Source organism: Helicoverpa zea, chromosome 22 (assembly GCF_022581195.2).
Source record: "Helicoverpa zea isolate HzStark_Cry1AcR chromosome 22, ilHelZeax1.1, whole genome shotgun sequence".
Classification (NCBI taxonomy): Eukaryota; Metazoa; Arthropoda; class Insecta; order Lepidoptera; family Noctuidae; genus Helicoverpa; species Helicoverpa zea.
The window spans coordinates 8257040-8271393 of record NC_061473.1 but is presented as its reverse complement, the minus strand read 5'-3'; the positions used below and the strand labels follow the sequence as shown (position 1 = coordinate 8271393).

The 14354-nt window shown below is 31.6% G+C and overlaps 1 protein-coding gene across 1 annotated transcript in view; it reads right to left on the bottom strand.

Annotated features, from left to right (window-relative positions):
- Positions 1-11265: 11265 nt before the first annotated feature.
- LOC124641332 (zinc transporter 2-like) overlaps positions 11266-14354 on the bottom strand; it is a 30431-nt gene continuing 27342 nt past the window's right edge. Inside the window, exons 9-10 of the mRNA XM_047179391.1 lie at positions 14206-14305; positions 11266-13173 (exon numbers count right to left, since the gene is read on the bottom strand). Of these exons, the coding sequence (XP_047035347.1) occupies positions 14237-14305 (69 nt within the window). The 3' untranslated portion in view covers positions 11266-13173; positions 14206-14236. The remainder of the gene's footprint in view (positions 13174-14205; positions 14306-14354) is intronic.

The following is a 14354-nucleotide window of genomic DNA, read 5'->3' as shown; positions in this document are numbered from 1 at the left end:
TATTGGTTGTTTAACAACTTCTTTGCTTCACTTTCGGAAGTCTGAGCCTTATAAACGGCGATTTGTTGGACTTACTAACAGTATTTTTTCACTCAATATTATTGTGTCTCGTTAAATTAATGTCAAAATACTGTCCGTAAATTAACAGTATATTTTGTATTTGGGAACCGTTCAATAAATCAAGTTTAATATTCACTTCATAACCTAAGGAAATTCTGTATGTACGTTAAAAATACGTTAACACATAAGAAGTCTAACGGTTGATTTCTATAAGCGATCTATCCACTGTTTTTCGATAAGAGATTGAAATTTGACATTAATATAGTTATCGGCACGAATCTTGAGCTCTGACCTACATCTGCACAGAAGTGATTTATTAGCAAAGAACCAATCCCGAGTGACCGCTATGACGCGATGCGCTGCGGGCCAATCACCGCTTTAGCTCGCCCCCGCGCCTCACTTCATATCACAAAAGGGACCCAATAAATTACTTCTGTGAAGGTCAGATCTCAAGATTCGTGCCGATAACTAAGCTTCACATAAATTATGTAAAACTTCAATCTCTAACCGAAAAGCAATGGATCGATCGATTATTGCAATCTACAGTTAGTTAAATATACCAAGATAGATATTTTACTATACATTGACATGTAGCTACTCAAATAAAAACGCTTACTCGTCGATTAGTACACATATCAGTATAAAATATGTATTTATTGGGCGACTTACATTAACTATCTTTTTTCATTCAATTCCCTTTGGTCTTTATTAATATATTTCCTTATTTTAACAAGCATTATCTCTTGTTTAATATGTATAAAAGTAAACGAAACGGATCATTAAATAAAATCAAAGTTTCTTAAGATTGCAGAAGTGCTACGTACAATTTTACGTAACGATGCTGATTTGTAAAACAGTCAACGGATTTGTAAAATAGTTTGCATTTTTGTAAAATTAGTTTTAACTATTCGGCGGTGAACGCACAAATACAGACCTCAAAAAATCAATTTTAACTTCAATATATAATGTATTTTTGCTTTATAAAACTCGCCCAATGAATACTGAACTCAATTATAATAATTTTAATTTCGTACAAAAGTACAGTTATTTAATTTAGAACAAAGATTAACAATATTCTTGTCGACTTATTACTAAAATGCGTAATTTTAAGCGTTCGTGATGTTGAAGGGAGGAGATATGACAACTATAAGTCATTCTTGCCTTGATTTTATGAAGAAATATATGCTATCTATTATGTCAAAATTGAAATGCCATTTTCACGCACACACGGAGGCATTAGGTTTTTCAAAAATCGCAAAAACCCGCCCGGTAAAAGTTATATTTATCAAAATACAAAAAAAAAATATGATTTTTTCATTTAAAATTAAATGAAAACCAAATAAAATTTCATCCGAAAGAATTTTACATCTTTTACAATTGCGTCACCTTTACACTCACTACGATAAAGTTACAAATGTAAATCTCGCTTACAGTAATTTCTTAAAACCACTTACAACGTTACGGAAGGTAACTTCCGTAACTTACGGAATCCACTTTCAAGAGTAAAGTCGGACTAAAAATTTTCTACGGCTCAAAAATATGTCAATTGATAGTAGCCATTGAATTTTAAACGTTATCTCCTCCCAGCCTTAGGTAAGTAGTGCAATGTTGAAAGTTCGCAATAAGTAAGATAATAATCGTTTTTAAAAATAAGCGTTTGCCTAATACTTGCCTATGAATTGAATGTCGTAGAATTTCTAGACTTGCAAGTAGGTGAATGAATGATTGAATGATTCAGTGTTGAAGGGAACTTTTATTTTGAAAATGACAACAAATAACGCAGGGTTTAATTTGGTATATTTTGAGTTCAGTGTGAAAAAGGTATAGTGTTATACTATCTGTGTATCGACATCTCTTTTACTCAATGTTATATGGCTGCTAGATAAATTATCTTATTTTGCAACCCATGTGTTTTTGCTCTCGAACACTGTGTTATAATTAAATATATCGCTCTCTATTCGCAAAAATAAAATATTTTATTTCAGCTAAAAATTGGCAAAAATGCTCGTTCCTAATAAAATAATATTTCTTCGAAATGTAGGTGTTTTTGTCTGTCTGAAACTCACTGAAATGCTTTATTGAAAAATTATGTTAAGCAGTTAATTTTATAGGCGTATACTGCCTTTGTACAAAGTTGATCTCTTTCTAAAGAGCAAATCATTGCAATGTTTATATCTGAAAAATCGTAGGTTGCTTTCATAAATACCTACACAATATTTTTTTCTTTTTTTTTTAGTTTTTTATTTTACGTAGATATTTTTAATCGGCTGTGCAATCGCTTGTTTTAATACGTAGTTAAATAACTACTCAGTATAGATTATGAAGTGTCTTTGCGTTGTTATAAAGACACATGAGAGAAAGTTAGAAGAAGCGAATTTCTTAAAAATGCCTCTTGCCTCATACATTTCTTGCCTAGTAATAATTTTATTATAATCACAAAAATATCTCAGGATGTCTTAAAGATTTGTTAAAATTAAGTTCCTTCATAAATTAATAAGCTTCTGCAATGCAACCCAGTGACCTCTATATTTACCACTGGACAGGCTGTTGTCAACGTGCTTTTGTGCCCGTTTGATAATCGCCATTTTGGCGCTGTTAGACGTAGCGAGTGTCCGTGGTACTAAAATTATTTTACAGTGAACCAATGAACAAACACTTCTCTCACAGCCATTTGAAATTATACCTCAAAATTAGTTCTGTGGACACTCGCTTAGACGATATTGGCGCTTCAAATGGGCACAACAAAATTGCTGTCAAACGTATGGAACAGCCGGTCCAGTGGTAAATATAGAGGTCAGTGATGCAACCAGTCTTTTACGCAGACTAAACTAGAGATGGGTAACTCAGGAGTGATAGATACAAATGATATGAATCATTCCATTTGAATCAATCACTCTTCATATCTTTAGATATCCGAATGTGTCAGTAGTTCAGTATATCTTTCTTTACACCTCACTCACTCGTCGGTCATCGCGTCGGGTACTAACTAATCTGTGGCGTCGGATAGCTTCGTCGCGCGCCATTGGTTGAACGTCAGGCGAGCCGTCTCGCCCGCACCCATACGATTACGAATATCGTTACTTTGACCACAATAAGTTGATAAGTTGTTAACTCTATTGCTGACGCATAAGGCTTATAATTGTTTGTCCTTAGTGAATATTTCGGTATTATAATCTTGTCAACCGAACAAACATGTTTTGACTCGAAATACACATTTTGAACTAAAATTTAATTTTCACGTAAATAATTACGTAGGTAGACAGTCCTAAGCCTGTGTAAAGTATGAAGGGAAATCAGAAGGCTATTTCCATTTTTATTTTCTAATACTTACTAAACTAATGCTTATACTCAATACTAGATTGCGATTGACTATTCATTGAACTAATTAATATAAAAGAAGTAGGTTGTACCTACAGTCATAAGAATAGTATATTTTTTAATTAGAAAAAAGTTGTTAAATCGCAACCGCTCAATATATCAGAAAGATGCAAACAACCAACCTATCACTATATCTGAATGATCTATTTGAATGAGTGAGCCGCACAGGAGTTTCGAGTTTAAACGAGCTACTGAGTTATACTGAGCTACTGATATAAAGATATGAAAGAGTGATTCATATCCCAGTGATTGAAAGATGCATATCTATCTTTTCTTTTCAATGACACATTTTGCCCATGTCTAGACTAAACGGTCGGCCGATTAGTTTTCAATCGATCTCATACCGACTAAATGCCTGATCTTTGTAATGTGCGCATTACCATTCATCTTCATACTGATTTATGAGCCCAAACAAACTATCGGCCGACTAGAAGCTTGCAGATCTTTTTTGTAACTGCTAATTAATAAAAATTTTAATAAACTGGTGCACTATAAAATAAAAAATGTTTTACATTAACAGTATTATTTAAATGAATTAATAATTTATTAACTCAATATTTATTACTATCGTCGACAATTTTGTGATTAGCCATGTACGTAGTACAATTGCCCGCCAATTTTATTTATAAGAAAAATAAATAGGTTTGCCGAGCGTGCATATGTTAATATGTTTAAGTGAACGCTTCGACTGGCAGTCGGAAATCCAAAAAAAAAAAAAAATATTTTTATGATTTAGCGAAATTAACAGTAGATATGGGGTGTGATCTTAACATTCGTGGTAAATATGTAGTCTGAAATAATTCAATAAAAAAGGTTATCGAATTACATTTAAATTATAAGAACTTTAATTAAAAATTCCTTTGAGGTAAAGATAACGCCTCGTATTGAAAGTTAACTTAGGTAAAACATAAAAAAAAATACATTTTATTTTGAATTTCCGGCTACCAGTTGAATCATACACCTTAAATATTAAAAATAGTGATATTATTTGATATCGTCTATTATTGTAATACTCTGAAATCATGACAAAAATTAATTTATTTTTAAATGTTTTATGAAAATAAAAAATATTCAATTGTATATGAAAAATACGTAACAGTGCATTAATTTTGTGTTCAATTTGTAAATCTTTTGCTTTATTTACGCGAAGTTAGAAACGCTTTATAAATGCAAAAATAATTATTAATTTTGTGCTTAAAACCTGCAAAGATTGTATTATTAAATTACGGAATTTCTTCTCTAATTTAACTATTTGAAAATATAATAAATCTACAAATTGAATATTCACAATATTACTCATTTTATTAAAAGGCGCAAAATTAACCAATTTCGCGTAAATAAAGCAGCCGTCTTCCAATCTAGTAAATTATATGAAGAATATATTGTTATATCTACTTTAAATTAAGTTTGAATTTATCACAAATATATAAATAAGTGAAGAAAATGAAATCATTAGCCATAGATGGGGAATGTTATAAATATAATGAAATATGTAGTAAATAAAATACTTGTAATTATGTTCTATAGTAAAATAAAGTCGTTATTTTTTTTTTTATTCCGAAATACGAAATGAAAATGACTAACTATGATATTGTATTTAACATAATTAAAACATCATTTCCCGATTGATTTTGCCGAAAAGTAATATTTTTCCAATATCTATAAGAGAAAAAAATATTAAGCAGTTTCAACTCCTTTTAAATGTTTGATGATTTCTCCCTTTAGTATCGAAAGAATTAGTGTAAATGAAACAAATTGTTGATTAATGATAACAGTGAGTTGTATTTCAATTGTGAGTAGTTAGTAGTTCGCGACTCTAGTTGAAAAATATATTGACAAATTGTTGGCAACGCGTAATTTGAAAAAATAACACTCTTGTAATTTACACAGGTTTTAAAGTTGAATATGCTCTTATTTTACAAAACCGTAAGATCATATCGGTTTTGTAAAACTGTAAGAGCAAACTGGTTTTGTAAAATAAATGTAAAACTGGAAACATATTGTACAGTTAATCAGGAAATATTGTTACATAATTTCAAGAACTGACTTTATTATACTTACAAAAATGGGTCTAAAAATCTATATTTATACACAAATACAATTACTTAATTGATTGAATCAATATCTTAAGCAGTAATTTATTTCTGTAGAAAATCCCATCAAAGATAGTTAAGTTCCTACTTAATTGTGTAGCAAAATTCTCATCACTATTTAAATTACGCATTGTTCATACAATTTAGTTTTAAAAAATGCAATAATATAAACATTAAAAACAACTAGAGTCGCCATTTTACAAGCTTGGAGCTAATGAGACGCATAATATAATATTAAGCACAAACACTGCTAGCGTAACGCGATAATAGGTAAGTTCATTATAATGTACAGTCACTATTTTGTAAGAAATGTCACTATGGAAGAATGTTGGAAGAAAGTTTATATAGCAAACACACTATATATAGTCTTATTTTTGTGAACTCAAGTTTAGCAACAATTTTTTTGCTGTTTTTGAAGTCAATAATTATGCTGACAGTTAATTTAAAGAAAATACAATTATTTTTACACATCCTTTTATAAGTGGTATTCGATTTACAGTCGTTCAAAATACTCTATTTATTGTTTTACTTACTGAAGATAGAATTTTGAGACCTTTTTTTTAAACAACGTCAAAAATCATCAAATGACCCTCCCGTTGTGGATTAATATCGGTGAAGGAGTGTCGGGCTCTTACTGACTAAAAACCGTCGTAGGCCTTTTATGTACCAGGGCCGCGGTAACTCTTTCGAACAATCCCGCAGCCCCGGCAGGCCTTGGCCCTACTGGGCCGCGCTGATTTTGACATAACCTCAATACAAGTAATGTTAAATTTCTATTAAGTAAATCAATGGATAAATAAAGTATTGGGAACAGCCGTAAATAAATACGGGTACCTAGTTCAATTACTTTAAGCAGCTATTATTTTTTTATACCTGAACGACAATTTTTGCTTTCAATTTGTACATTTGTAATTGGTGCTTTCCTTATGCTTGCATAGTTTAACTTGTAAATACTTACAAACATTCCTTCAAAGCAGCTGAAATAACTATTCAAATGTAATATTTTTTAAACAAAACGTTATGAAATATAACACAGAATATGTATAAGGCCGCCTTTATACTTGTAAGTTTCGCTCACGAAAATAATACGACAAATTTAAAACATTGAAAACTTTCGCAAGTCATCATCTTCCGAGCCTTTTCCCAACTATGTTGGGGTCGGCTTACAGTCTAACCGGATGCAGCTAAGTACCAGTGCTTTACAAGGAGCGACTGCCTATCTGACCTCCTCAACTCAGTTACTCTTTTATAAGTCGCTTACAGTAATTTCTTACGACTTACAGAAGTCACTTACGTAATTTCTACTTACAGAAGCGACTTACAATTATAAAGTCGGGGTAATAATAACAAGTATAATTGAAAAATGTTTTATTTAGCATAATTTATTGTACTGGGCTGATTTGTTCACGAATTGGCAATAGATAAATTGTTAAATATCCGAATTCATTCAATATGTGTTTTTTTTACACTATTTTATACTTTTTGTTATCTACAACTATTTCAAATTCGACTACGTCACAATTTTTGTAGGACAGATTTATCGAACCGATTTTTGTAGGAAATTCTTAATAAAAAAAATAACCTATTTTGTAGGACGGGTGCGTTTCACTATTGCTATCAGCATGTTCTATTTTTTTCCTACAAAAATCAGTCACCGATTATAGGGACGTGGGCCTTCAAGTGAAAAATAAATTATATTTTGCAATTATACATAAAATAAAAATATGTTTATCTGTTGTCAATTCGTAGAACAATCCAGCGGTTATGTTGTCAGTTGTGATAAATTGTACAAAAGCTAGCGGTTACGAGTGTACGTTAATACGAGGTGACGCCTTCACATTATATTATAATAAATCGATATTAATTAATCATGTTTGTTTTATTTATTAGATAAAAGATAATTTATTTTTGTTAAAACATGGGTATATGTTTACAAAACAAAGGTATTGTTAAAACATGAGGTGTTAAGATTAGGTAGGTTAGAGCCATACATGTTTTGCCTGTAATTGGCGTACAATTTTTTTTACATAACTAGGCAGGTAAATTATGTAGCGAATATCAAAGCGAAACGTCACAATAGTTAGGCATTATTAAGGTATTCATTAACTGTATAAAAACATTTCGTAATCAGGAACTCTTTTAATTTAAATTTATTTAATGGTAGCTCCTTTATACATTTTGGTATTTTTTTATATAAAACAGGCGCTAGGCAGAATACACTCTTATGCATCAGTGCAGTGTTGCATGGCACAATGCACAGTTTGTCTTTGTCTCTGCGAGTACGACTACTTATATCAGCAAGGCGACTAAATAATTTTTGGTTGCTCTTAACAAATGTAGCTACTTCGTATAAACAAAGAAGGTAAAGTTAATATTTTAAATTTAATGAAAAACTTTACAGCTATCAGTATTTTGAAGACCAAACATTGCCCTAATGCATTTCTTTTGAGATTTAAATCCTGTATCTCTGTTGGTCGAGTTTCCCCAGAATATTAGTCCAAATCTTAGGATGGAGTGAACTATGCCATGGTAAGCTGTAATTAGAGCATCAGTGTCTATGATAGCTGAGAGTTTGTACAGAGCATATGCGGAAGAACCTACTCTTTTTGTAAGTTCCTCTGTGTGTGACTTCCAATTTAAGTTCCTATCAATGATAATGCCTAGAAATTTCGTTGTAGTACTGAGTGATGTGCCTACGAAAAAGTCAAAAATGGCCATGTTTATAGTTTTATTTTTCCGAAAACCTTTCTGTTCCTGAGTCGAAATACTATGTCTTTCTAAAAAATTGTAAAGTTGTTCATATATATACTTTTCAAACATTTTTGAAATTACTGGGAGAAGTGCAATTGGCCTATAGCAGCTCATTGCTTCCTTGTCGTCTTTTTTTAAAAAGCGGTTTAATAACGGCAACTTTTAATTGGTCTGGGTAAGTGCCATTAAGTATATTGTACCATATTTTCCAAAATCTTTACAAGTATAATGAAGATTTCAGATTTCTTGAAAAAAGAGTATTTAACATGCTCTATTTGAACATATTGTCCTACCTTTACGCACCTTAATGAGGTACTTATGAGATAATAATAATGTAGGTATTATAATTACAAGTAAACCCTATATAATAAAGTAATTCTGTCGGCCTGTGTATCACGCAATCATGCTGAAACGGCTAAACCGAAGATAGACGTTCACTTTAAACGCAAGTGTGCAGGTAAAATATGGCAAATAAAATACATTTAATTTTCAATAATGACTTTATTTCAGTACGAGTACAACAGAACAGGACGGAAACAATGCTAATAAACAAACAAACAAATGAATACTTATATATACGCGAGTCAGTTACAAAAATACCGTCTTTTTGGTTACTACATTTTGGCGCCAATTCTTACATTTGTCTATGTCTGTTGAAAATGGAGTTTAACGTCATTCACATTTAGTTTGGTTTATAACGAACAAGATTTTATTGCATGATTACACTGTTAAGCAAAAAATTAAGTGTAGTTAAAAAAAAATGAAAATTTTTGAGACATTATAAGTATTCTTATAATTCTTATTCACCAACGAGGTGGACAGACGACCTTATAAAGGTCGCCGGAAGACGCTGGATGCAGGTCGCTTCCAACAGGGGCCCGATTCTCCTAAGTTAATAATGTCAAAATCGAATAGAAATCGAATCGCAATAGCAGTTTTAACCTTATCGGGCACTCTGCTACTAATATAAGACCAATCGTATTCGATTGACATTTGATTGGTGTGCGATTGGTCTGCTATTTCGGTGATTTTGGTCTATACGGTAGTTTGCTGTACAATCATTTTGCAATCGTAAATCATATGCAGACAAAATAATTCATTATTGAATGACAGAAAAGGATAAAAACGTTTATTTCAAAGAAAAAATAGCGGAATGCCACATACGCTTCAATCGTAATCGAGTCGGGATTGGATCTCAGTCGAATCGAGTCGAACGTGAATCGTATGTCGCTTAAGTAAAATTAGGAGAATCGGGCCCCAGGTATCTGTGGAGATCAAAGGGGGAGGCCTATGTTCAGCAGTGGACGTCCTATGGCTGAGATGATGATGATGATGGCGATGATTATAAGTATTTAAGTTACTTTCAAAATATATTTTATTTAATACCTAATTGATATAAAACTATAAATAACACATTTTCAACAGATACAGACAAAATATCAATTACATTATATTCAATTACTTATCAATTCAACTTTATATTCATATAAGAAAGATTTTTCAATCACCAGATAACTTTTATTTGAAGAATATGTTTGACGTTTCTATACAAAAGTTGTCAAAACTTTTGTATAGAAAATATGTCAAACCGCCATATTTATTACTCAGATAGAAGTTAACTGACGATTGAAAAATCTAAGTACAATTACATTTAAAACAGAGCGAAATAAATAAAGGAATATATTAATTACAACAGTTACAAGTTCCCTTTACATTTGGTTAACATATTAAAACTTACTAATCGACTATTTGCTTACAACTAATCGGTTTCCGTATAGCTAAATACTTTAGGCGCGTTTTGGTAACAAACTTGATTTTAACAACGAAATTATAAAACAAGGCGACTAGATTCACTTATTTTAATATTAAGAGCTTTTCTAGAATTATGTAGAAAAAAATATTTAAATAGAAGGTAACCCTGATTGCTATAAAATGATATCTATAAGGTGATCTTCACACTGCCCCGCATCACGCTGCATCTTGCGTGTCGACGCACCTACGCGCGTTCCTGCGGGAGTGCAGATCTGCATCATCGTGCGGGTTTTTCACGCACTCACGCGCGTAGGTGCGTTTTGTAAATTCACGCACAGCGAGTTCCATTTTCAAATATACACGTCACGCCCATTCAAAATCACGCGCGGCATTGCGGGATTCAGTGTGCCATACCTTGCGTCTCGCCCCGCACCTACGCGCGGAGGTGCGTGTTTATCCGCATGTATGTGCGTGATCCGCATGAACGCGCGTGGATGCATTTTCAGTGTGTTGGACTATGCGTGTTTTCCATACAAACGGAGATATTTCCATACAACGGAAAAAACGCATCCACGCACTACGCTGCATCATGCGGGGCAGTGTGATAATCGCCTTACTCTGCGTTTTTTTCATTAAGTACCTACACATGAATGAATTTCTTTTATTAAGGTTTAAAAAACATATGTACCCTTTAAATTAACGTTTTATTTCCATATTTTAGGTATAGGTTTTTAAAAAACGAATTAATAAATAGTAGGTATACCCACCTTAATAATTTGGAGAAAGAAATAAACAAAACCAGGGTTCTAACATAAACAATATTAATATGACGTAACAATAACAAAAAATCTGCGTATCAAGTTTGTTACGAAACCGCGTACCCTGTTCATCTATACAGTACAATATAAACTAAAAATATTTACAAGAAGGGAATGCATTGAAAAAGGTGTACTATCACAATGGTTCACTATTTGAGCACGACAAATTCAACCATAAATTAAAAATTCATATTTCAGGACTGCATAATATTGCGTGTAATGTTAAATGCGCAAAACCTGTTTCTTTTTTAATCAAAATTGTTCTGAGCAGAATACATTTTACCACTTTTTAATACAGTTTACATTTTTCAAAAATCTTTTTTAAAATATTGTCCTGTCGATTTTTTGTCACCAAACTTGTTGTATTTTTTTAGTTTAAAAAGTCTGTCTTTTCCTTTACAATATTAAAGATGTTTTTTTTGTCTCATTATTTTGTTTATTGAATTAAAAAAGGTTTGGTCTGCGGTTTTGCGCAATTAAAGTTACACTGTTAAGTACTGTAGGCGGAATGTGGGAATGTTAAACAAATTATACGAGTTTTTAATCGAATGAAAATAACGAAGCTTACATAATTTTGATAACTAAAATCTCAATTTTTTTTTTCAAGTTAAGAAAATTATTTTTTGTTATTATTAATTTGCTAATAAAGTAAAATTAAGTACTTGTGGTCCTAGTCTTTATAGAAATGCCTAATTAAATTGTCTAATTGTGCGATTTTTGGCGTTTTCTCCTAAGAAATTATTTTTAAATCTGTTTTTTTTTGCTATTTTGATTTGGACAGCCTCTACAAAGAGAGTTTTTCGTGATAGACAGAAAAACTGTAAGCTCAAATAGAGTTCGATATAAATTGGGTACAGCGACCATCAAATAGTTTTACCGCTGTGAAGTTGGTTACAAGTGACTGCACAGCTGTCAAAATGTATGAACTAAACACTATTGAGAATGCGCGACTGACTTCAGACCGCCAAAGTCATTAAGAGTTTAAGTAAGTTGTTTTGTTCATACATTTAGAATATCGTGATGTCACTAGCAACCAACTTCGGACTGGCAAAGATATTTGACGAGAACTGTATAGAACTTTAAATGCATTGGTTACTCAACTCCCTGAAACCCTAACTTCGAAACGTTTTGAACAATTAACACTAAATTCCTTAGAAAAACTTCAATAATATCAATTTTATACACATTAATACTAAATAATAATTGATTTTTAATTCGCTTAACATCTAAAACATACATTTTTATATAATAAATTAATACAATATAATATCTTTTTTTTTAATACATAGGGTCAACCTTTTAGAATGCATTTGTTTAAATATTTTAAATTGGCACGAATTTTAATACTTTTTGTTTTTATTTTTGCAGCACAATTCATTTCAAAAATACGATAATTATATCCTGCTTTTCTACAAGTCACTTTTTATTTTATTTAAAAAATTCTTTTTTTTAACCACTTTTTTATATAATGCCGAGAACACACTTCGGCGTGGAATAAACATGGTATCAATTGAAATACTGTAACAGTGTGTAAGTACCTTAGCTTTACGATGCAAGAAAATATTTTCAGAAACATTTTGAAAAACGATTTTCTGCGTCTTAATCGGTTTACTCAATTACCGCAAAATATTTTTAAAAAGATTTCTCGTCTCTGTAATCCCTTTAAAATATACAAAGATAGAATGACGCTTTAAAAATATTTTGCGGTAAGAATAAAAATAGTATTTTCACCATAAAATAAACTTTCATATGTAAGCACTTAGTTAGATTCTCATTTTTCTGTACTTACTTACATTAACTTTTTTTTTTAATTTTGAAAAGTGTCAGACATATTTATCTTACGGCGAAAACATTATATTTAACAAGTTTTGGTGTAGGCAAACCTTACTGGGGATTTCTATAACTTACCTATCCATTGTTTGAGTTTGAAATTTGACATCATTGATACGAACCTAAAGTCAACATTCAATCCCTTGTTGCAAAGATAGATACGTTATAAAAACGCCAAGTTAATAAAGAATCGTAAGTTCAAAGTTAATTTCCTGAGATCATCAACAGTTAACACTATTAATTTCAAAAGTTCATCTAACCATTACAAACACTAGATCAACAATTAATCTTTCAATCTATCAATCGAATTGATGATTGCACTAATCACTTGGTCCTTTTTTAGTCCAACGTTTTTCCATCAATGACTGACAAAAGCACAATTGGAATGTCATTATCAATCTATCAATCGTTCAATCACTCACTGAATTGGCAGGCTGTATGTCGTCAATCCAATCGGTTTCCGGAAGCATCTTTCGTTATGGTTTCCATACCTGTTTGGGTAATAAATTAAATTTATGTTAGAAGAAAACATGTTATAAATAGTATCCCTACTAATATTATAAATGCGAAAGTAGCTCTGTCTGTCTGTCCCTGTCTGTTACGCGTTTCACGTCTAAACCACTGAACAGATTTTAATAAAATTTGGTACAGATATAGAGTTGACCTTGAGAAAGAACACACACTTTTTATCCCGGAATTTTGAAGAATTCTCTTGGAAACGCGATATAACCAATATAAGAAGCCTTACTTTTATAGAGGGTGTTCCTTGAAGTATGAATCAAATGGAACAGGAATAAGGATAGGGTCATTTACTAGCGTTTTGACTTCAGAACTAGCGTAAAATTTAATTTTATATATAATTTATGTACATTCTTATGTACTCCCTCTTATGAACTTGAGAGGTGTACATAAGGAAGTACATAAGGAATTTTATAGAGAAGGGATTAGTATATAGGAGTACATAAGGGGAGTACATAAAGAAGTATAAAAGGAAGTACATAAGGTGAGACTACGACTACGAAATATAAGGATACGAAATACAGTATATAAGGAAGCGCATAAGCTGAGTACATAAGGGATGTACATAAGAAATTTTATAGATAAGAGAAGATAAGGGATTACAATATAGGAGCACATAAGAAAGTACATAAGGGGAGTACATAAGGAAGTACATGATAAAGTATAAAACGAAGTACATAAGAAAGTTCATAAGAGAAGCACATAAGGTGAGTACATAAGGAAGTATATAAGAAAGTACATAAGGGGAGTACATAATAAAGTCTATAAGGAATTAAATATAACTGATTACTAGCGTAGGGATTCACTAACTTAAAAGCTATTGATAGTTTAATTCTAAAATGCTCTAGTTTGTAAAGTACTGACAATTCGTCAGAGGTATGTTAATACGAAATGTTGTGCTTAAAAAACCTTTCAAATGATATACGAATCATTAATAGAGATAATTTCCCTTTTAAAAAGTGCAGATTTTCAGATAAATGACTCTTTATGTTTAATAGTCTTACCTGTGTCCGCCTAGGCGAGCGTGGAGAGATGTCAGGGCGTGTGAGCGGGTTGCAGCCGACACACACTGCAACTGCGCATGCGTGACGTGTATGTTTCCAACTAGAAAAAAAAACATAAAAAAATATATTTTAAAACACCTTTAACGCGT